This window comes from Antennarius striatus, chromosome 6 (genome assembly GCF_040054535.1).
Source record: "Antennarius striatus isolate MH-2024 chromosome 6, ASM4005453v1, whole genome shotgun sequence".
NCBI lineage: Eukaryota > Metazoa > Chordata > Actinopteri > Lophiiformes > Antennariidae > Antennarius > Antennarius striatus.
This window is the reverse complement of record NC_090781.1, coordinates 13721898-13746163: the sequence shown is the minus strand read 5'-3', so window position 1 is coordinate 13746163 and position 24266 is coordinate 13721898. Positions and strand designations below refer to the sequence as shown.

Genomic DNA, 24266 nt, shown 5'->3' with positions numbered 1-24266 from the left:
TTAATGCTCTAGGAAAACAATCACCAATTTCTCACTACATCATACAAGGCTCATTGGCCCATTTGCCCCTTCAGTGGGGTAAATAGGCACCCTCACCAGCCCCCGTTCTCCTCACACACACCCTTACTCTCTCACACACGCCCCCTGTCATGTTCGCAGGACTGAGAAAAGAGTCCATTAACTGTGATTTAGTGGCAGTGTCATGCAGTCCTCTTTGTGAGGTGGTGACATTCAGTCAATAGAAATCAGAATTTGCTCCCCTCCTCCTCCATCTTGCCTCATCTTGGCTCCAAGATGAGGGTTTGTGGAACTGTTTGTGTGGCTCAGGTCGGAGTGTGAGGGGTTCAGACTTGTGGCTGGGGGGGATGGATTGAGAGGGTTTTGCTGCCACATGTCTGTGAGTGGCGGACTCTTTGTGCCTGGGCCAGCCTGTTTGTTTAGCCTTTCTTCAGAGAGTTGATTCACATATCTGTGGCTCGTTCAGACGGCCAAGGAGAGCGGCTCGAGCTGTGAAAGGTGAGGAGAATGATGGGAAGACAAAAATCTGATTGGAGACCACTGTGTCTTCTTTTTTGTGCAGTTCCAGAATGTTAAGAAATTGTGTCTTATGTTCACAGGTCATTGCAATATTCATTCATTCATCTTTATGAAGCCGAGAAGATTACAATCAAAGTCTCTGGATTCCTTGCAATATTGATAATGTAATTCAGTTGCATCACATTATTGTAAAGCTTAGGAACACATCTTTTAATATAAGTTGATAATTCTGGTTTTAAAGAATCCAGTTTCTCACTGGATAGGAGCATGTGAGGCAGGTCCATGGTCCTGTTTCCAAAAAAGAATTATTTTGAGGATAGCATCCTCCAAATATTGTACAACAGTCATCAATATAGTAAATGGCATATCCTCCTTCCCTGATATTGAAGTCACAAAGCAAGTAGGTTACCTAGTCAGGTAAGAATTGACTGTTGGATCAGGACTTCTGACTGAGCTACATTTATGCTGAGGGGAACAGCATCATCCAAGAGATTCTGTTGCTTCTCGTGAGTTAGGTTGTAGGTGTATTTCCTTTGAATCATACTTGTAGCATCCAGCCACATGTTTATCTGCAGGCGGAAACGATGCTGTCATTTCAGATGAAAACGACTTCACAAGCTTTCAAGGGGAATTCAAACATGCTTATTGCATTGATTCATTATGACAGATGGCAGCTGCACTGTTGTTTTGGAGGAACTAATACTCCCTCTGGCAGGGATGGGTATCGTTAGGATTTTTTTTCTATGCAGATACCAACAGTGGTGCAGTCCTGTTACTGCAATCAGTGTCTTTATTTGGTCTAAAAATCAAAAAGACAGCATCAAAAGAAAAGGAATGAAAATATTAACAACTACCAGCAATATGAAGTTAATTACCTGCTTGTTGGGACAGACGTGAGGAATTCCTTGGCTGCATTACTCAAAAGGCAAATTCATAAATTAATCTATTTTAAAAATAATGCCTGCAAATAATAATGTCTGCACACAATGACCTCTTTCATAAACATCAGACACAGCCTTGCAATAATTGTCTACAGGCATTCTATGGGATGACATGTCAGAACAGAAAGAGTTCTCTGAGCAGTTATCAGTATAAATACTGTATATGGTGAGGCACAGCCTCACCTGCCATCATGTAAGAAAAAAATGGGAAATCGAATAAATAAATTAAATGCTAATATTTATCCAGCGATGTGTATTATAAACTTATTATCCATTTAGCGTCACCAATTTTATGTTATTTTTACTCAAAATCGCTGAATTTCTCTGCAATACGGAGCAGAGACCTGCGGTGAGGCCCCAGCCAGCCGAGCCTCACCATGGATTGCTCAATAGCTCAGATAGCTGTGCTGGTATGCGATGCAGTGAGACCGTAATGCTATCTCTCTATATGTCGCTATTAAAATGTTCAAACACGTTCGCTCTATAAACTAAATTCCAGTAATTTAGCTAATGTATGTAATGTACAGTGTTTCTTTGTCAACAGCTGCATGTGTGTAACGTCTTTCTTGAGTTGAGGGGTCCTGAAACCGCTGTGAAAAGGCACCAGGTGAGGCACAAAAATACCCGGCCTCATCGATAGGGGGCGCTGGTGATCCCAGGGATTCGTCTTGGGACTCCTCATCCGAAGAATAAGTGAATGCAGGCTACGATCTACATTAAGTCAAGTGCAGCAATTGTTGTTTCCGCTCGACTATTCAAATGGAGGATTAAATATTACAAATCGAAGGAAGATACGGACAATTTCTACAAATAAGTTATTGATGCGTTTGCTCAGAGGGAGCGGCGCATGGCCTTCATTTACAAGTAAACCTGACATATTAATAGGTATATAACAACATTACTTTTTTTAATCAAATATGCTTATTTGTGTGTTACAGTTTGTAGATGTAAATAATTCTGCAATGAGACTTTAACATAACCCACTCACTGTCGCTAATTACATGGTGAATAAGCTACACTGTAGGTTCATATTTTTGTAAATCTGTTCACGTGGTCGGTGTAATGACGTCGGTGCCTCACCAGCCATGATCCTAACCACACGTCACTGGTCCTGTAGGACTTGGGTGCTACCACAATGTCGAAGACATAATTTACAGTCAGAACATTTATCGGTGCAGAGAGCAAATCCTCGTCAATCTAGCTCCTACCATTTAGAAAATGATCTATGCTACATGAAATGAATGCAACATTCATTTAATTGAGCATAGATCATTGGTCCTGGCAGCTAATCAATGAATTCTGTAACTCCAAAGAACATTTGGATGTTTCTTCCCTCAAATTCAACTGTACAATCATTCATATTGTTTTTGCTTGTGCCTTTGGTAGCATAAATAAAACATACTGTAAGTCCAAGATGAATAACTGCTGATGCAATCAACTTAGATCAAGGGTGAAAGATTTATGATGTCATTGAAGAGTTGTAGGTAACCTCTGAGAGAATTACACAAGGCTGTGTGGTTTTATCTTTCAAATAACTTCTACTTTTTTCAAATGTAATCAATTCCTTTTTCCAATATGTTCTACAACTATAGCTTATCAGTCCACAGGAAATTGTTACCCCAGAGATATTAGCTCTCAAAACAATAAATGAAACAAAGAAAAGGGCATGCTTATGAATTTGTGTGGAGTTTAAAAGTTGACTGTGTTGAGTTAAAATTGACACCACAGCTGTGACCCGTTGGTATCGATAGCTTGTCGGTCATGACCTGCAGAGAATTCATCCATTCCTAACTGAATCCTCTACCGGCCAAAGACGGGCCGCCACAGGCTCCCGGCAGCATAGACGCAGAAGGTGACTTGTGTCCGTGTGATAAATAGGAAACAGGAGAGCCCAGAGGTCAGGAATGATTGTTCTACCCCCACCTCTTGGCAAACAAAATAAGAAAATATTTAGACAAACAGGAAGCTGAGAATTTCCTAACAATTGGAAACACATTGGGCCTATTTGTGTCACTCAAAACACACATGTATACATACACACTGCATGCATAGCAGGCTCTGAACAGAATAATAAGAATTTGTAGCAGATCATAAAACTGAAATTAAAGGTTTGAGACAGATTTAAGGTGTTAAGCCTTTGTAGGCATTACATTCTGGATGGTGGAATGTTTCTACACAAGCCCATTAATGTTGCTGAGTTCTGGCTTCCCTCCAGCCATGTTAGATCAGCTATAATAAGTTGCAAGTTTATGGACCTTTGCTCCCCAAATGTCTACCATGTTGCTAATTGGGTACATCTGTGGCTGGTGTTTTGAAGTTTTGTCTCAACGCACAGCTGTCCGCTCCGTTTCCAACAGCCTCTGGTTAAAAGTAGCATGGGCCTCCGTTATCTGTGTCCAGCCCTTAAATAGAAGCCACGTCTGTGGTTAGTCTTCACCAGGAGGGTCGGCCTTTTGAACACATTCTCACATCCACTTTCTGACCACTTCAGTCCCTGATTATAATTTATTATAATTCAGTGGATTATAAATATATTTAATCTCAAACGCTTAGATGTCACTGAAATAAACAAAAAATTTATTCATTGCCTGTCAAATTTCTAAATGTAAAAATTTGTGGGTCAAATATTTTGGTTTTTTGAAAAAAAAGAAAAGACTTTTTTTTAAAAAAAAAGTAGAATAAAATAATTAATAAGAGAACAAACAGTACATGCAGTAAATAATTAATTGCTTTATGTATTACTAATCATCAAAATTCTGAAATAAACTAATGAATCTGTCAGATACATAACATTATCTTTTAGCCAAATATATTTTTTGCTTTTAGCACTTTGCAGTTAACTGCAATATGTAACCCAACAGTTCATCGACTTAAGATGCTGCTGCTGTCTGCTCCCATAACTTAACAGGACACACACACACACACACACACACACACACACACACACACACACACACACACACACACACACACACATACGTTTCTTCTGCTGAAATGCCAACTTCCTCCTCAACATTTAATTGGATTAGATTCAATTTTAATATTCTGTGTTTTTGTCTCCAACTTCTGTTTGACTGTCTCTCTAGAAAATGCAGCAGAAATTTGAAGCGAAGAATGAAAGTTTTGTTTTGCCATTCGTATTACCTTCTAGTGTCTTTCAGTGCCATCAGAAGAGGAATGAGCACAAATGTGTGCTCTTTGTATCCCAGAGAAACCTGATCTTGAGTAATTGTCGGGATAAGACGAGGGATTGACCTCTGCCATGAACCATATTTTCTGAAACAACACACACTTGAGCTTGCTTTGAAATAGCCTCTCCACTGGGTCTGGACTGGCCCACGGGGAAGCTCGTCATCAACTTTTTAGTGTAACTAAACAAAGCCTGTAGTAATTTCATTAGCTCATTCCTACATTCCCAGTGAACACATCCTCAGTACCCTCTGCTCTCCCAGAGGCCATCCCTCTGCAGCTATGACATCACATGCCGTGAATGCAAAGATTCAGTTGATGTGGACAGGACCAGGTTGCTCTCCCTGCCTCTTACAGCGGGCTTGTGTTCACACTTTTTAAACTGTAATGATGAGCATCAATGTTGTTGTCCCAGTGGTTCTATTTTTACACAGAAATGGACTTCTGTGCCTAATGTCAAGTTAAATTGTGTTATCGCTCTTCGTTCACATTTAACAAAATTCATTTTTTGTCATTCATTGAAGCATTTTATAAATCTATCTTTATTTTCTTTGTTCTGTTGAAACTCAGCAAATACATATATTGTTTATTAAAGTTTGTTCAGAGTTGATAATGTTACGCATTCCCCTCACATGTCATGACACCAACGTGAAGTGAGCAAATACACATCTCTCCTCTGGTGGTTTTTGCTTCCTTCTATCTGTCCAGACATGGTGTGTTTGTGTCTTTGGTGTTGTGACAGCTCAGCTCCTGCAGCGTTTAGCTTACATTCCATTCATCCCAGATACCCCCGGGGGTCGACCCCACCTCTCCCAATCACCACCCCAGTGTGAGGGAATCAGACAGATGCAGGATCGAGCAGATGGTAGGCAAGTCCATGGTCAACAGACTTCTGTGTCATTCGTAATGTACAGACTTCCTACACAGAGCAGGCATCAGAAAAAACCTCTTTGCTCTCCCTGTAGAAGTAGAAATCTGATGGAGAAAGAAAATTCTGACATCTATGCTATCAGTGCTGAAGCTGTAAGGTAATTGATTTTGGATGAAAGACATTGATGTCTTTAAAAAAGGTCTCTAGGGCCGCAAAGTTTTAGTAATAACAGAAACACTTCCAGCGTTGATCTCCACCACCTTTCTATACCTTCCTCTACTCTTTTTTTTGCCATCGGCTTAAAAATCCACTTTGAAGGGCTCAAGTCATCACAGGCTGACAGAGAAGAAGGAAAAGTAGTTCAGGGGGGAAAAGAAGTCTGGGATTTTTTAACCTCTAACCTGTCCTTCATGCACATAAAAATATTTCTTTCAATCATAGACAGATTTAAAAATATTCTGACTGAAGTTTGTAGAGTTGTGGCAGAAATTTTGTAAAGGCTCCAAAAGGAAGAAATGCATGATTGCTTTATGTTAAGATAAAATAAGTGGTTAATAAGTTAATGAAATTGATTTATTTAAAAATCCAATACACATTTCCCTTTATAATAAATTTTCTCAAAGCATCAGAAACAACTTGTCTGCTTATTCTTAAAGAAATACATTTACTGGTCTGTGCAATCCTCTCCGATGGAAAACAAGAAGTGTTGGCAAAGTCTGTCACTGCAGACAAGGATTTGATTTGAATACATGGCTTATAAAAGGTGTGCCAATCAACAAAATAACTGCTGCAATAAATGACATCTTGTTGACTGGTTGTACTTGTAATAAATAGTAAAAGTGTGCCCCCTTATGGTTGAAATATTGTATAAATTAAAAACATTTACATTATGCAGAATAGTATTATAATTCAGGTTTTAGAATAAATCACAATGATGTAATCACAGAAAAAAAATACATAACTTTTTTTTTAAAGTGCAAATAATATTTTTGACCAGCAAATGATCAACATTTGAAAACATTCTCTCCTGTGATTGAATTCATTTTGTTTGGCAGTTTAGAATTCACTTTCTCCTTGTTAATTTTCCGGTCCGTGCAGTAATGGAGGACAACTTCAGGGCTGACAGCTTTTGTGGCGAAGGGACTTCTGCTGAAGAGATGGATGCTTCTGAAGAGGTTGATTTTCGGCAATCAGATGATCCATCATCAGACTTTGCATTTCTTTCTTGAGTCCCCTTTTCAAGTCCTTCCAGGTGTGCCTGGAATGTTGAGGTCTGTTGTTCCAAGGAGAAGAAACTCTCCTGCACCTTGTCAAACTGTTAGGAGAGATGTGTCTTTAGTCGTATGGGTTTGTCAGCTTGTAAATAATATTTTTGATATTACTCCAACATACCTGCTCCATGTTGGACTGAAGCAAGAGCTCTGGCCAGACTGACTCACTGCTGCTGTTCACACTGGTGTTCATGTGAGCGTGACTCCAGGTTAATTCCTGCAGGAACAGGACAGAAGAACTTCCCATGAGAACACACCAAAAACAAGTGGACTTTACTGCACAAGCACAAACTTACCTGCAGGAGTTGTGTGCTGTCCTTCAGATTAGTTTGACAGAACTGAAGTCTGTTTTTGGAGTAACCCAAGATTGCAAGCAAAGTCTTTGCCAAAACACATAAAAGGTATCACAAACACAGAGGCACTGATAAGGTGAATATGCAGCTGTTGTTGTGGAAAAATCTTCAACTTGTCAGGCCAGGAACTACAGACAGACCTTCAAAACTGCTTACCCTTGCATCTGTTTGAGTCGAGGCCAGATCCTTGTGGCCTCGACTCCCCTCTTTGTTGAACGTGACCCCAGTGTGTAACTCCTCCAGTTGAACCCAGAGGCCATCAAGGACCTTATGAATGTCCTTCACACTGTCTTCAAAATCCTCCTGCACTTGGACGAGTGCGCACAACAACCTCATCCTATCAGAGAGGCACGTGTGAAATGAATTCATCCCAACAGAGTTCAAAGGAAACACACTAGATGTTGAGCCTCACCTCTGCTGCAGGTAGGTGCAGATGAGTTTCACTTTGTCTGTCAGCGTAGAGTCTCCGTCCAACTCTGCTGGTGTCACCTCTGACCCCAAATCAGCCTTCTCAAGGGAGAGAGACACCGACTGCAGGGAAAAAAAAGAGAATAAAAATTTATTTTTATAGTTTATTGCATCTCTAGCTTCCTTTTGATGGTCTAACAAGACAGAATATCAAACTGTCTTTCTTCTGCCCATCTTAATTCAGAGTGGAAACCACGGTAGCTCAGAGGGTATGTGTTGCCCTGGGCTACGATATCTGTAAGGTCTGATCTCCGTAACATCGCCAATGGTAGATTTTACACTGATTTCTATGCAAAGACAGCCTGAACACACAGGAGATGACAAGTTTTGCTGGAGGCTGCTGTTTGTAGTAGAGACGGTACTTGTTTCTCAGAGGCGGTTTCCGTCTTCTTTACCTCCAGCCTGGAGAGAAGATCTCTTATATGTGGAACGCCGGGATCTGACAGAGGTTCCTGAAGGACGCACAGCAGCAGGCTGTCGGCCAGAACACGGGTCAGACCGTCATCCTGGCCTGAGCTCTTCAATTGAGAACTTGTGGACAAACAGACAACGGGTGAATTTGAACGTATATTCAAAACCATTTGGTGATTTGTCAGGATAATTCTGTCATCTTGACAAATAGAAGAATATATTTAACAGTTGACAATTCAGGTTTGTAAAGAACCAAGAAACAAGAAGATGTACATTCCTTTAGTTTTGCTACAACTTTATTATTCAATGGAATAAAAACAGTTGACAGCAGATGGCAGTAAAGATTAAGATACTCAAGTGTCCTTTGTGATCATCAACGTGTTTTTTTTTCTTGTGTTCACCAACTATGGTATCTTTAGAATGAGGAAATGTGTCAGTGCAGTGTCAGGAGTAAATCACAAGGTGTTCATTTGATGTCTCTCTCTCTCTGTGTGGCTCTTTTTGCTGCTATCCGCTGTCAAAAGTGCAGAAGTTTCAGAAAAGTAATTCAGCTGAAAGAGATCTCACCACACGTATTCGTTATTCCTGTATTCGGCCACAATATCCTCCTGTACACTCAGTGGGTGCTCCCCCTTGAAATGAAGCAAAGTCACTGAACAAACAAGGTGGGATTGACATGACAGAAGTCAGGGTCAGCTCATGATGCCACACTAACCGGGTTCGGGCTGAGCCCCATGCAATGTTTCAGGGCATGAACACAACCTCCCAGTGCCAGCCACAGCAATCCCACCAGCAGGAGTCTCCAGCACATGTCCACCAGTAACAGGGAAGGGGACAGCGACGCCTCCAACGTGCAGACAGACCATACTGCACCTACCAGAATGAACTTATCGGTGTCCTTACCCAGCTGCCATGTCCTCAGAGTCTGTAACCAAGATGTTTGCTGTGGCTGAACGGCTGGTGCTTGGTTTGGACTAATAAAGCAACAGTCACAAAGACAGAGAGAGGGTGTGTGTGTGTGAGAATTTAAAGATGAAAGTCAAAGGAAGTCCCATTATTGATTAAATACGATGGAAAAAGTATGTAGGTAGATAGGTAGAGAACACACATTAAATACTAGTACTAATACTCGTTCATGTTTCCACTTCATCAGGTTTAATTACTGATTTCATGTGTCATGGTAATTAATGTCTGGTGGAATCCTAGAGATTGAAATATAATTTAAGGGTTTTGAACATTTTGCCACACAACATGCATTTGTTATCCTGTTAAATCCGTTTGTTGGCTAGTCGTAGTTCCCTAAGCCAGCGTTGTGACATCTAATGGATGGTCTCTCACATGGGTAATAATAAGCAGGTACTGTATATGCAGCCGCAGAGGACTGACATGGTGACAGATATCTGCCTAATGTGGCAGAAACATGAGCTGTCAGGATGTCTGAGCAGAGCAATCTACTCAGAGCATCGTTCACAAAGATTTCTCCCTAAAGCAGATCCTTATCAAAGATGTGTCTCTCAGACGGTGACACTAAAGAACAGATTTTTTGAAATGACACTCAAATCTACCTACTGTAGTTCAAGCATCTCCAGAGGGTCACCCTCGTTTTTGTCCTCCATCCGTTTCCAGGCCCAGTTCTGGTCCCCTTCCCCCCCATGTCCCATACCCTCCTGACCTTTAGGATTGACAAAAGTCAACCGAGACATTGGAGAAACACAGACGCAGGCATGTTGGCTGAAACTAGCAGAGAATTAGTTGTAAAATGTGCACAAGTTCATTGCATGGTTGTGTCCTTAACATGACAAGCTTGTCCAACTGGTTCTACTGGATGACTCATTTTCGAGTTGCCTTTTATCCTTTTCCCACATTCCATCATTTCAGGAATGTATCGACACCTTGTGAACAATTGTGTGGACAAGCCCTGCAACGGCCACAAAAACCATGACTTCCTCTCTTCTTTGTCTCTGCTACATACACCGTGAGTGTCATGATCGTTCAGTTTCCCTTGTGACCAGTTTTTCATGTTTGTACTGTATTCTGAGGTCGGGCTGCCACCTAGTGGTAAATACATGAATAACATCCAGAGAAGTCCATACTGGTGGACCCTGAAATTACACACAGAACACAGTGTATGTACAAAAGACTTTTAATGTCTCAATACATGAACATAAAGGAAACACGTGTAAGAAAAACAATCGCTGTACACATGCTATATTTTGCTGCGCAATTCTATTGTCATAAATAAGTCAGTATAAATAATGTTCATGTTTAAAGCATTTACAAAGGCCATAATGCAGTTTGTTTGTTTGTGCCATGTGGAGCATACTGTAAAAGTATTTCAAGAACAATACGATTTCTGGCACCAAGCATGTCCACTTCAGTTGGACGGGTTTGAAGACATTCTTCTGTTGTCTTTTCTCTATTTACTGTGAGAGATCTGAAACATGTTACAATACTGTCCATACCCTGTTAGTACACCCAAAATATAGATTACTACAGTGATAACTTCACATTTAGCTTCTGTGCTGTTCAGTTGCAAATCTGTGATGCTTTTCCAAAACACTTTTACTCACCTTCATAGGTGTTATGGAAGAAAAAAATGTCATCAGTCAAGCTAACATACTGTATAATCATCTGTAATGTTTCATTTTTAGGGGGGGGGGGGTAAATACAGTTTCTATCTTTTTTATTTTTGTGTCAAAAGTAGCCTAATATATAAAAATAGGTTTTCATAGAAGTGATTATATCGCTCTAGTGCACCAGGAAAAAGCTCAAACTGCAAATTCTTTAGTGTAGTTCTTTCTGACTGCCACTAGCTGACTTCATTTTGCTGCAGTAATATTCTGATATTCACCATGATCTTGTGACATCACTGCTGGATGTGTGAGTGTGTGTGCGTGCGTGTGTGTGCATGTGTGAGGCGGAGGGGCATCTCACATATCCCACCCCTCCTTCAGAGAGGAAAGTGACTGATTGTGATATTTCTAAAATCAAATAACTAGCAAAACATTGAAAACAGTCAGTCAGGTGGTATTCAGTGAGTTTCGAAGGGTGAAGTTTTACTTTTCTAATAAAAACAATGGTGTTTTATTTGGGACAAAATATTTTTTTCCAGAATAAGGAAACTCCAACATGTAAGAAATATTATCAACAAAACGAGAAAACTGAAGAAATGCATCATAAGCCTGGTTGATCAATGTGTTAGCATACCATACTGTATATGGTGCTCACATTAAGACCTGTTTTAACACCTGCAGGATTAATTTATACAGTATTTTCACATATTCCTTTCACATATTCACTTCTGCAGAAAACTTATTTACAAAGAAAATAGTTTCTCAGATCCATGTAAGGAGTGAGGAACAAAGCGCTTCCAGCGCTTCACTCCTAACTCATACAAAACTAGTGTAGAATGAATGTTTTTCTTATTTATACATAATGCCTGTTTTTATCAGCTCTGATGCAAAAGTTTCAGAAACAAATCCTCTCTTTCCAGTACTGCATGATCAGTTTTTGTTGTTTATCTTTCTGTTTAAAACCCAAAGTACATTTTGTCAGTCATCTAACTGGATTTTATTACCTCGTTCGAAATAACAGACACATAAAACTGTGTCAGTCATCCATTCTCTCTGAATAAGAACAAATCTGTATTGATGCGCATATGACTGTGTGTTAGCCCATATGTGTGTTCAAACTGCTGAGGTCTACATGCAGGATTGAGTTCTTCGCTGTATAGTTCAGGGTTTTGTGATGTGAACTTCACTAGTCCCACTGCCATTGGTTGTTGTGGTGATGATGTACTGTGTTGCAGCTTGCTGATTGGTCGGCTGGCGCTCCAGATGTTCAGGGTGGGCTTGGGTTGTGATCTGTTTGGTCTCCAGCTCAGTTTGACCCTCTGAGATGACATAATGTGTCTGTAGGATGTGGATGAGATGTCATTAGTTCCACAAAGAGGTTCAGAAATACCATTCCTTAATGAAGAGAGAAGCTTCTAGGTTTGACACAGAAGAGCCACTTTATACTCTAACAAGACACAGTTGAGATGAACACACTGAGGCTGAAATTTCTCCTGTAGCCCATCCTTTTTAACTGGATGTTTGTAAAGCACATCTATGCTGAATGAATGTACTTGTTGTTATTATCTATCAGGAATCATTCACTCACCGTTTTAACCTGGTTGCTGTTGCCTCCAGATACAGGGGTACTGGCTTCAGCTATCACATATTGTGCATGAGGTAGAGCCATCATCTGGATCTCAGATGCTGTAACAGCAAATCAACATGAAAATACTGAACTGGAAATCTGAACATGAATGAAGAAATCATCCATTTGTATTACAGAATACTATAGTTAGTTCAAAAACAAATTTAGGTTAAGTATTGACACATGCAGCATAGTATCTCATTTTTGATGAGTTCGCTCACATCTGTGCAAGTAATCACAACATAGGGGCATCGAAGCATTAAGTCCAACTGGACCAATTGGCAGTATGTGTGTGACTCACAGTAGCCCCTATAGTTCCAGTTCCCAGGTATGTATGCATGCTGCACAGTCCCCTGCTGCTGATTCTGCTGCTGCTGCTGCTGCTGCTGCTGCTGCTGCTGCTGCTGCTGTTGCTGCTGGTTGCTCTGAGTTAAAGTCACAGGTGTCAGCTGGGTGGGGCTTAGTTCCTGACTCGCCTGCTGGGAGGTGGGGCTTAAAGGCTGACCTGTGACCTGAAACAAGAGAAGAGATTGTCAATGTAACCGGGATGAATGTTACTATGGTAATATTTCATAGTTATTTTTTTTATTATTTTGTTTGTTTATTATTAATATTTTGTTTATTATTAATATATTAAAGAACGTCGGGTTCCACACTAGTGTGGAACTTCTTGTCACATGGTGTATGACATCACGCATTCACCTGTGGGGCTGCGGGTGGCTAATGATGTCACCCGCAATAAAAAGCCAGTGAGAAGACAGCGTTTTGGGGGGGGGTGTGTCCGCAAGAGAGAGAGAGATCCGGAAGCGCCGAGAGCAGCCGACATTGGATTTACCTGATTAGCCGCAGGCTAACGGAACAGACATACGTGGAGGAGTTATACGAACTACAACCCGCGATAAGTCGGTCACATTGAACATTTTTATGGATTTGGTCGGAGTGCCGGTGAGGACTCGACTAAACGATGGCGAGCTAGGACTCTGATTCAGAACAGAGACAACCGTCGCAGAGAACTTCACCTGGTCTGGTAGGAGGCTCTGGAAGCCGGTCCCCCACGTCACCTCCGGACACACCCACACACACACTCACACACGCGCATTTGCCAACAGACAATTTATGGCTTGGATCTTGTCACTGGATTACTTTGCACAGTGAGTGTGTGTTGATAAATATTGTGTGGTTTTATCATGATGCATCTGAAATGTGTACTTTACTTTAGTTTATTTTATTCCTTCTGCAAAGTGTAAATATTGGGGTTCACTGTATATATATATTTTTTCACAAATTAATACAACATACTATTTGCACTTAAAGTACTGTGTTTGTGTGGTTCATTGCTCCACTACCTCCATGAGCCGAATCAGTCTTCTGATTGACTAGTCCAAACGCAAATATCTTTAAATAATGTAGCCTGGAAACTTGCTACATTAAGTATTCCGTTACCAAACTTATGTTTACAAAGCTCATAAAGTGTGTTATTAAGTCACTCAGTTTTTACAAACACTGATCCCAGAGTCCGTGTGATGAGGGTTTACCTGGGTGGACCCCTGCCCAGTGCCAGAGGGTTCGGTGACCTGGATGTGCTGTACCTGGATGGAGTGCTGGCTGTATCCGTGAGGGTCATGCAGTTGGCTCATATCTACTGTTGGATGCTGGGAATGTGGGGAGGAAGCCTAAGAAACACAGACAGAAACACAAACTTGATTCAACTTCTTAAATTAATCTCAATCACTGAGTCTTTATCATAAATGTGGGGGAACCAAAGTATTTTTTTCTGTACAGCACAGCAGAGAAGAAACCGTACTTATCCATCAACATGTCTAAAACCTGAAATACCAAAGCATCCATCCAAGAATTTTTTCAAGTGAATTATTTTGCATCCTTCCTGTGTATAACTGTGACTAAGATGCCCGGTCATCTTTCCCAATAAAAATAAAAATATAAATCTCAAAGAAAGGGAAAAAAAACTAAGAGCCATCTCAAATCTTGGGTCTTACCGGAGCAACCTGCACCACTTGCAGCTGAATGTGTTGTGGCTGGGGAAGGCTGCCTCCGGCCTGAGACACAGGGATGTACTGGATCCTCTGGTAGTCGCCCTGCGCTGTGCGGTAGTCTGTGGTGTGGAGTGTTTGAGAAAGCTCCGTCATAGCCTGGGTTAGCAGATCTGTGGTCTGTGGGAAAAAAGAGAAAATGCCTGTAATGTGTTGATATGGTCATCCACATTTTTACACAAGACCTTCAGACTGACACCCTCAGAACACTATCACCTACAGTTATGTTTAACACTCTTACCACGACAGCCTCAGCTGTGGTACCGTCTGTGCTGATGACTGCTGGAGCAGTACTGATGACTGCTGCAGTCTGGATGGTGTTGGCAAGTTGTGCAAACTCTGGATGCTTCTTCCGGATGTGCTGAACCATCTTAGTCTGACAAATAAAAACACAGAAAGCGTCAGTTTGGGTCTGAGACAGTAAACCTACCACCCCATACACTCCACACTCACCTTGCTGCTATATTGTTTGGCACAATGAGGACAGCAGACTGGTGCTGTGGCGATGGTACCTGTCAGCTGGGTGTGGGTGCTCAACATGGGGTCCGGCTCACCCGGAGCAGCTGGACGCAATTTACGGATGCTGGGAGGCAATTCTGCCCCAGGGTGATTCTTCAGGATGTGTGCTTTCCTCTTACTGGCACTTTTATAAACCTGTAGAGAGATCAGCACATCCCATCGATTCATTAGTTTTGTGCTCAATGTTGAGATTCAGTTGGATACAGAAAATGTTTGCAGGTTTCACAAGGAATGTCCTCTGGAATCATTATTTAAATAATAACAATGAAAGGAGAATGACTATGTGAACCTTATCACAATACTGGCAGAAGTAGTCCCTGTTGGGCTTGATAATCGGCAGCGTTAGTTCGGGCACATCATCAATACGCATCTCTGGATGGCGCTTGGACAGATGATTGACCTGCAACCACAAAATTAAAATTAAAGTCCAGAAATGTAAAACAAATGAGCTTTCGGTGACTTTTTGCTCACCAGCATTCCTCGGCGTCTGAACCCCATCATGCACACTCTGCACTTGAACATGAAGCTCTCGAAATCGGTGGTGGGCACTTTCAGTTTGAGCGTTTTGGAGCGGTGGATGCGGTCAGCCCGCTTAGCCTCCCTGTCAGGATTGTGCATGCGCTGCATGTGCTCTCGAAGCTTATCCTTCCTCTTAATGCCACAAAATCAAACAACATGTCACATAACAACTCAAATATCAGCAACTCTTGTCTAACAACACTCCCCATGTTTCTACCTTGAATTGTTTGCCACATGTAGAGCACAAGAAGTCCTTGCGGTCGGAGTGGCGTAACATGTGTAAGCGCAGTTTGTCCGGCCGGCAAAATGCCTTTTCACAGTCTGGACACTGGAAGATCTTCTCTGAATGGAAGCAGCGAATATGTTTCTTCACCTAAAGAAGACATAATATGTCTGAAAAGAGATATGATGTTTTCAAACAGTAAAAAAAAAAAAAAAAAATTAAAAAAGCTGACCTGGATGAAGTCAGTAAATGTCTTCTTGCAGGAAGGACAGGTGAAGCAGCCGTCCACGGCGTGCACCCCAACATGTTCTTTCAGCAGGTCCAGCCTTTCAAAGGTTTCTGTGCATAACAGACAGGAGTAGGAGCGGTTCTCTGTGTGCACCAACAGATGGTCCTCCAGGGCGGAATCATTCATGAAGCTCTTGCTGCAAATGTGGCAGGAAAAGGGATACGTGTCTCTACCATGGACCCGCAGGTGCTGATCCAGTTTGTCCTTGTCACGGAAGGCCTTGCCACAGTGTGTGCATTTGAATGGACGGAAACTCTTCCTGATGAAAAGGTGCTGTAACGCTGCATTCTGAGGTGAAAAAAACAGAGGTGTCACCACTAGAAAAACCCGACAATGTTTTCGACATGGATCTGATGAGATGTGGGAAGAGGCTGAGGACGCTATGGAGTGTGCAGGAGATCAATCCTGACAAGTCACATGAGCATCAACAGGATGGAAAATAAAAACAGGAATCTTTGATCCTTGTATTTTCCTGCCATCCCACCTACCTGCACATCCATCTTTGAGGGAAGCACACATTTAGGAAGAGAGACACACTGTTGTAAAGCACCAAATAACAAACTAATAACAGCGCGATCACATTTCAGCGAGTACTGGGGTCTCCGGTCTTACCCGTATCCTTTTGGCACGGCGCATGTCCTGAGATGAGAGGTGAGGATCTGATTGGCTGCTCTGTGTTGGGTCTTCCTTGAGGGGGACTGGCAGGTCCATACTCGGGGGTGATGCAATGGACTCTTGGACTGGTTCCCCTGCAGGAGGTGTAAGCTGGTCCTCAACTTCTGTCACTGCCTCAACCTCCGGCTCCATCTCTACCACCTTCAGCCCGTTCTGAGCTCCATCTGCTTGCTCCTCCAGCGGTTTCTCCGGCAGCTCCAGCATATCCTGATTCATAAAACAGTAAGTGGTGATTGTCACTAATAACGCTTTAATCAATATATTTCTAGTTATTATCTGCTTATACTAGCTTCCACAGACCTGTGAAAATGAATGGATGGGGCCTGCTTGTGTGTTAATATTTCTCAATTAAATATCTTCAGAAATAATGTTTCTATTTCCGGATTTATTTACTGTATGCATTAGAACTACAACTAACAACTGTTTCATTGCGGTTTAATCTGCAGATTATTTTATAAATAAATCAACTGGTTTATAAGATTTATCAATCAAGATCAACTAATCAGTTAATCAGTAAGGCCTTAATCAATATGTTCCTTACAGCAGTCTTGTCCCCACAGGTATCGGTTGTTGGATCCAAGCGAATAAACTTAGGGGGGCGCCCTGGTCTTCTCCCTGTCCCAAATCTCCTCCTGCCTCTCCCTCGACCCCGGCCTCTGGATCTGAGAGAAAAAAGAGCAGCATTGGGTTACATGAGCTGCAAAGCAAAACTGAAGGAGACATGAATGATCAGTCACGGTTTTACCTGCTAACAGAGTTTAACTTCTCGTCATGCATGTTGAGGTGTTGCTGCAGCTGCTCAGAGCTAACAAAGCGGCGATTACACTCATAACAAGGCCAGTTCTTCTCTTGCTCCCGGAGAACTGAAAGGAGTGAGGATTTCAAGCAAACACACACTGGGTTTAAAAAGAGTGTTCAGGGTTGTCGATGTACTTTTATGAACAAGGTTTTCATCAGAGTAAAATGTTAAGTTTATTCATTCAATTTATAAATAATTCTCTTATTCTTGTCAGCAGAATCACTGCTCTGATCCTAATGCTAAAACTATCCTGTAAATAGTTTTCCGATTAATTATCAAATAGTAACTTCTGTACCATATCCTGAAATACCAACCCAGATCTAACCCTTACCCCCCCTCCCATTCCAGGTAGACATGAATACAGACCATGAAGTTGGTTGAAGAGATGTAGATTATGGAATCTCTCACAACGGGATGCCCGGCATCATAGCAGAGCTGAAATATGTCATTAACTTCTAAACAAAGTAAGAATAATGTGCAGGGACTCACCTTTTCTCTCTTCTTCTGTAACATCATGGATCTTCTGATTGACGAATTCTGCATATGATGCTGCATACCAAACCTGAGGAAAAGAAATACCCTTAAAAACACAAATTACTGGGTGAAATTCTGCTCATTCAAGACAGGAGGCTGCACCAGGTGAGAAGAGAGACTTCTAGTGGTGGCAGTGAGTTCAATACAATACATGACCCCATGATTCCTCCCTCTCCCTTCCACAACTCTTGTCAGCATCTTCCCCTGCTCTGTGAATGATTGTCTACACTCAAGGCCCAGGGGCCAAATGTGGCCCGCCACATCATTTTTGTGGCCCGCGAGAACATAAAAGGCCAGAGTGTCTCAAAATAAATAGATCAAAAATAGCTCTGCTTTGACCAGAAACAACATTTCCCACAATGCACTAATTCAGCCCATTTTGATTTTGACTAAAACGTATCAAATAAAGTTAACATCCTAACTTGTGTTTGATGTTATTTTTCTTTGTTTACTTCGATAATTTGATCCCTGATTGATGGGAGTTCTGTGGGTTTAATAATCTGGCAAATTAAAAGGATTTATGTTATAACAGAGCAATAAGCAAATTTTTTTGTGCAACTGTAATGTTTGTAACTTGATTAAGTAATAAATTCATAGTTACTTACATTAAGGTGTAGTTACATTTATTTTTCATTACATTGAATTACATTTAGTTACATCTGGCCCTTTGATTACAGCCATTATGCTGATGTGGCCCTCGGTGAAAGTGAGTTTCACACCCGTGGAAACCCTCGCGTGAGCAAGGCAGGTAGAAACACATACTACATGAAGCAGGACACCACACACGACTGACCTTAAGCTCCTGTTTGGGCTGGATGTTCTTGATGGTGGTGTAATAAATCTCCGAGCCGTACTGATAGGCCACCAGGTTCTGCTCCAGGTGGTTCTGGGCAGGTCTCACGAACATCAACCAGTTGCAGCTGTCTTCATCAGAAAGATCCAACCACATGTCGGTAGACTTGTCACCATCTTTGTCTGTATCCAACATGCACAGCTGAAACAGCATACAGAGAACATATTGGATTACATTGTTCTAGATAATCCAACAATTACCTATAAAATATCCACATTTATAAAATTATATTTCCTACTTTATCACTTTGTTGGACAACGTAATTACAAAGTTAAACACTTAGCTAAACAAACAATAAATAACTGACCTGCTTTCAGGTAAAATGGGATATTTTGTCATTATATTTTTGCAAGATCAGTGCTGCATCAAAACACAAACTGCATGACTAATGACAGCTGAATATGAATCACATACAAACTATCCAAGCAGAAAAGTATTTACCTTCAGGTGAATGTAGTGTTCATGAAGTTCATTCTGAGGAACCAGGGGTCCCTCTACAGGACCAAACTGGGTGCGCTTTGGGATGCGTCTCTTGGAGAACACCCCACCCAGAAAGCGGTCGATGTAAAGGACCAACGGCAGGCTGGCCCGGGCCTTGGACGTCACAGGCCTGTTGGGAATGGGATGCAGAGGGCCATGCTTCAGACACACAGACGGGTTGGCACTGTTACACTCCTCACACCCTGAGGAGCATAAAACAGAATCAATTAACATTAATTTGGGCACCATTTTTGTCCTTTTTCGTGTTTAATTCCTACTTAAAAAGTCAATAGAGCATCCTATTACAGTATATTAAACTACAATCATTCCCTTGTTTAAGTTCACTTTCAAGAAATTTTAAAAAATAGAAAAATGTTTTAACCAAAACTGAATGGTGCTGATCTCTCCACATGTTCAATTGCTCATAGCAGTATATTAATTATTAACATAAATAAGTTTGTGATGCTCTGTTTCAAAAACCTATACTGGTGTGTCTTTAATGCCTGGTGGCCGTAACTTCAGGTCTCAACATGTTTTTGCTCCATACTGACAGTCCTAGAACATCACTCACAGAGGCTGTGGGGGTTGAATGACTGAGGCTCGTGGGGTTCCCAGTCATCCAGGTCAGAGTCTTCATCCTCATCTTCATCAGAGATGTCTGTGGAGTCCATGGCTCTGAGGGGACTGGTGGGGGGCTCTTCCATGTCAGCCATAGATGGAAGTGAATTGGACAGCTGCTCCTGTGCGTCATTTCACAAAGTGAAGACGTTAAAATATATTAAAGGGACAGTAAAGTCAAATGAACCAGGTGTGTATTTGAAGTACATAATTAAAAAAAAAAAAGTTTTGGTGTCATATTTATTTTTTTCTGATCGATGGGGACTTAGAAAAACAAAACTTATGTTAAATGACGGAGCGCGCCATGACACCGGAAATGACGCACGACGGTGAATCTATATTAGCGCCGTTACAATAAATATAAATCAAGCGACATTATCACACTTATTTATCAAGAAATCATCTCAAATCATGCTGTGCTGACCCTCATAGAGTTTCAGTGGATTGTTTGAGCTGCTGCACGCTTCTGTAGGTTGTTTCCATCACCGTTCTTTCTCGTCCTGCTGTAGCTACAAGGCTAATAACAAGTCTGGGTGAACACACGTTGTTTGGGTCACTTACTGGTTAGTGTCCCGTTTTGGTTCACTGTAAAAGTTAATCGCGATACCAATGCTAACGCGCCAGCCCGTCAATGGGATTTTCCATATTATGTTAGCATTGAGCTAACCGCCATTCGTTACTGTTGGACTGTGTGGAGTTATTAACAACTCCAGTTTATATTAATATGTCTTGTATTTACGAATATATAAGGATGAGGGCCTGACGTGCTGCTTTTGATTGTTTAATTTCAGTTTCGGAGATCTCAGTAAAATGACCTGTCTAGTGCCCTAATCACGTGATAATCTGGTCATTAAAACATTTATACAACACCTCCAGTCACTCCGGACATGAATTAATTATTCACTAAGCCTTGGGAATTCTGAATAAATGCTATTGGTTGTCTGAAAATGATTTTACCTTCAAATCTCTTACAACATTATCTGGGGTTAAGTGATCATGGCAGATTCTTAGATGTTTGGTCATTTTGACCCTGTTTATCCTTGCTTTCCATTGCTCTACAAGCTTTCCAGAAGGTATTCTGAAGAAAGAAAGGTTCCTATCTTTGTGTCTAACTCCTATGGTGTTGGTACAACCATTCACCTCAGAGATAACCATGAATTTATGGGGTTTATCGCTTCAGTGGTCTACTGTGTCCTAATGGCTGCCCTGACTGATGAAGCTAGGGGCGTGGCAGATGACGTTAACCCCACGTGACCACTGGACACAGAAGCTGTTGCAGCGCAGACACCAAGGTTTCCTGACCACCGGGATGATGCCAGACATCAGGTAAAAAATGTCTTCATTTTTTTCATAATGATAAACAAAATATATATCACTTTAAAATGAGTTTACTGTCCCTTTAATATTACACATGACATTATAATGTATCTGCAATGCACTGTATGGTTTAGATACATAATTCACAATACACAACCATGTTCACTTATGTTTCCCAACTGTGCACAAATACCATCTCTTTGCTTGGTAAGTTTCAAAGTAGAATATTTACTCACCTGGGACACTGGCTCCAGGATAGCTTGAGGAGTCTCTGCAACATTACTCAGAACATGCAGATTGGCTGCATTCATATTCTGTCCACTAGGCAGCAAAACTGTGACCTACCAATGGATTTAAATTGTTTCCAGGGTCAACAAAAAGCAAGTGGTAGATAGTTGTCTAACAACAAGTCACTGTGAACTTACCTGCTGGGTTGTACCATCCTGCTGAATATAAGCCACCTGTGGCTGATCAGTGAATACAGTCTGAGGGAAAATCAAACACAATAGTAAGACAATGATATCTCATTCATTTTACATAGCATAATATTTGTGTATTGTTTATACATTTAACAAAGTGGAAATTTATGAGATTCTGTGAAGCATTTTTTTTTTTTTTTTTGTTCCATATGCGTAATTGTGAACGACTCTCCCAATCACTTCACACAGGATCACATGGACCTGTGTATCAATGCATGATGCTGTGTTGAGAGTGTCATCTCATGGATAAAATAATCTGCTCTACATACAATCTCTTCTTACCTGAGAGCCATCTGCAGGGTGAATGTAGACCAGTGTGTGTTCAGCAGACTCTACTGAGGTATAGGAGTTCCCATCTGCTGTGTAAACGACCTGCTGCTGTCCACGGTCTGCCTGATCTCCACTGTACACAATCTGGGCCACCGTTCCACCCTCAAAATGCACCTGCAAACATGCACACATGGCAAAAAGGCGCTGAACACCTGCAGATTTAGTACCCCCTATTTGTGACTCACTCTCTGGTTTTTAAATAACTTCTAACATTCAGTTTAACAATATCAAAGTGTTGAAGAAATTATATATTGTCCTTTTTAACACTATTAGGGGAATAACAAATTATCACTCTCAAAAGAGCCATTATTTTACATTAGCTGACAAATAAGTTCATGAATGATATTAATTCGTAACAAACAACTCGTACTTTATGATTTCATCACTGGAGAGAGATACATAAATTCATGTTTGGTAAGTGTGTTCAAACAACAAACTGGGAGATGTTTCGACTGCATTTGATGCAGATGCATCCTATTGAAATGATTGTGACTCTAATTCAGGAAGACTTCAGACAGGTTTGCAGACCTGTGTGCTGTTGCCTGCATCATTGTTTGCTGTCTGAGTCCACACAGCAGAGGGTTCCTGCTTGGTCTCCATGGCAGCTCCACCAGGCCTATCACCAATGACTAACTAGCCAGGAATACCTGTGATGTAAAAAAAAAAAAAAAGAGATCTGGGGTGATACTGAGATATTAATTTTAATTTCAAACTACAAAGTCATTGATGCTTTCACTTGTCATGTACTGGTTGCACCAATGTATGTATAGAAACATGTACATTGTCTGATGTTATCCACTTTTGACGTGTGGGCCACTAGTATCAGAGACTTCAGGCCTGCACACACTAGCGCGTCGGTCAGGGCGTACATGTCGGAGTAAGCCAGCGTGGCCCGTGGTGTGCAGTGCGGCCACAGGAGACTCTCAGCGGGGGTAGGAGGGCACACACAGGCACCGTTTGCTCACGAGGCCGCCCGGAAAAGCGTGTTTAAATACGATGTCTTATCGGCACAAAAGCTGTCGTAATGTCTCAAAACCCCAGGTTCGCTCAGAAATGTAGCTGATATAATCAATAATAAATGAATTTCCCCCTATTTTAACCCCGCAAGTTCCCGGTCCCAACTGGACCATACCACAAAAAACGGCGCAATAGAAACTTGGGCATTTAGTGCAGCGCAATATTAGCATTACTGCTATATAGTCCCAATGCAAGGTGGACCCTGTGTTCAGACATAACTTATCGTGCCTCAGACCACACAGAAAATTCTGTGATTATTGGCTGGGCTTATACTGAAGCGTTAAAAGCCCAGTTTCACTGACTAAACCCACCCGTCCCCCGATTCGAGTTGAGCCCAGCCCTTCTACTCGACTGTGAACAAGGAAGACAGGCTCCATTTTGGGTGGGACTAACAACAACAAGCACAGTCGAAGAGACCAAGAAAAAAAATATTTTTTCTACAAGTACAACTGCGCTTAAACAACCAGAACATATAATATATATTAACAGAGAGATTGTCGAACAGTCAAGCTACAGAACTAGCCGTGAAGTGATTCGTAGTTTTCCTACATTTTGAGGAAATCGTAGAAGTCGTTCTTACCTCAGAATGGTAGCTGCAGAGATGGCTGCATTGCATATATTAACATAAACTGCCTAGCAACATACTGATCATGGCCCCTGATTGGTGGTTATTTTTTCAAGCGAAAACACAGCGTCATATTAACACAATTTCACAAAGAGTTTAATATATTTAATACAAATTAATTGGAATTAAAGAGAATTTGCTGAAACAGCTCACTGTCTTAGCGCTTATTTTTAGATGATTGTGGTTATATTTTTGTCGACAGTTTTAGTACAGCCAATCAAAAAATTAAGCACAGAAGTCTTCCAATTGAACTATGCCAGTTATTCGACTCAGGTTTGAACGAGTGTGCGCGCTGTGCAAATGTATTTGTACAGTGCGTGTAATTAATATCGTTCTTATACAGGGACTTAATATACAACTCTGAAAAGACATAAGTTTAATGTAATCAACCTATTTATTTTTATGCTGATGGGATTTTTACACTTTTTCATTATTGGTTGTTAGGGTGCATTGTCACAAAGTGAATCTGCTGTATTAAATTCGTTAACCTAACGTCAGCGCACACATAAAAATAAAGTACTATGGGACTTACAGTATAACTGTACCATGAAGAAAATTCAAAGGAGAGTTAAATGCAATGGAATAAACAAACTTGGAATTAAAAAAAACACTATGTAAACATTAATAATGAAATAGAATATGGTATTTATAACATATGCATCAAATAGATTTTTTTTAAAAGTAAATTTGCCTTACA

At 41.1% G+C, this 24266-nt stretch overlaps 2 protein-coding genes across 5 annotated transcripts; both read right to left on the bottom strand.

Moving 5' to 3' along the window:
• Positions 1 to 6131: 6131 nt before the first annotated feature.
• Positions 6132 to 9787, bottom strand: si:ch211-151h10.2 (uncharacterized protein LOC567699 homolog). Of its 3 annotated transcripts, none has more exons than XM_068318033.1 (9): positions 9607 to 9787; positions 8757 to 9015; positions 8609 to 8673; positions 8026 to 8161; positions 7575 to 7693; positions 7319 to 7499; positions 7106 to 7189; positions 6931 to 7026; positions 6132 to 6853 (listed from the first exon to the last, which is right to left on the bottom strand). In XM_068318033.1, the coding sequence occupies exons 1-9, from the start codon at positions 9693 to 9695 to the stop codon at positions 6602 to 6604; spliced, it is 1281 nt and encodes a 426-aa protein (XP_068174134.1). In that variant the 5' UTR covers positions 9696 to 9787; the 3' UTR covers positions 6132 to 6601. The 3 variants fall into 3 exon arrangements, with proteins under 3 accessions (XP_068174134.1, XP_068174133.1, XP_068174137.1); XM_068318032.1 differs by having other exon boundaries at positions 9611 to 9787; XM_068318036.1 differs by having other exon boundaries at positions 8757 to 8966; positions 9611 to 9787.
• Positions 9788 to 10166: 379 nt separating this feature from the next.
• On the bottom strand, positions 10167 to 23551 carry prdm10 (PR domain containing 10). Of its 2 annotated transcripts, none has more exons than XM_068317996.1 (23): positions 23525 to 23551; positions 22456 to 22574; positions 21880 to 22041; positions 21544 to 21603; positions 21355 to 21459; positions 19755 to 19923; positions 19145 to 19386; positions 18644 to 18844; positions 17806 to 17878; positions 17263 to 17380; positions 17059 to 17179; positions 16455 to 16724; positions 15786 to 16130; positions 15548 to 15703; positions 15283 to 15462; positions 15101 to 15211; positions 14746 to 14946; positions 14534 to 14668; positions 14239 to 14412; positions 13777 to 13914; positions 12543 to 12753; positions 12203 to 12300; positions 10167 to 11952 (listed from the first exon to the last, which is right to left on the bottom strand). In XM_068317996.1, exons 2-23 carry the CDS (start codon positions 22525 to 22527, stop codon positions 11776 to 11778), a joined length of 3519 nt encoding a protein of 1172 aa, XP_068174097.1. In that variant the 5' UTR covers positions 22528 to 22574; positions 23525 to 23551; the 3' UTR covers positions 10167 to 11775. The 2 variants fall into 2 exon arrangements, with proteins under 2 accessions (XP_068174097.1, XP_068174098.1); XM_068317997.1 differs by lacking the exon at positions 23525 to 23551 and adding an exon at positions 22708 to 23291.
• Between the last annotated feature and the right edge of the window lie 715 nt (positions 23552 to 24266).

Bases quoted from the DNA above. Each gene is read 5' to 3' on its own strand.
- si:ch211-151h10.2 (XM_068318032.1), bottom strand. From the start codon at position 9,744: ATGTCTCGGTTGACTTTTGTCAATCCTAAAGGTCAGGAGGGTATGGGA. The intron at 8,162-8,608 runs GTGAGATCTCTT...TTTGTCCACAAG, and splicing joins AGGAATAACGAATACGTGTG to TTCTCAATTGAAGAGCTCAG. The intron at 6,854-6,930 runs GTATGTTGGAGT...CTCTCCTAACAG, and splicing joins TTCAGTCCAACATGGAGCAG to TTTGACAAGGTGCAGGAGAG.
- prdm10 (XM_068317996.1), bottom strand. From the start codon at position 22,527: ATGGAGACCAAGCAGGAACCCTCTGCTGTGTGGACTCAGACAGCAAAC. The intron at 19,387-19,754 runs GTGAGTGATGTT...TATGCTCCTCAG, and splicing joins ATTCAACCCCCACAGCCTCT to GGTGTGAGGAGTGTAACAGT. The intron at 18,845-19,144 runs GTAAATACTTTT...ATGCTGTTTCAG, and splicing joins AACACTACATTCACCTGAAG to CTGTGCATGTTGGATACAGA.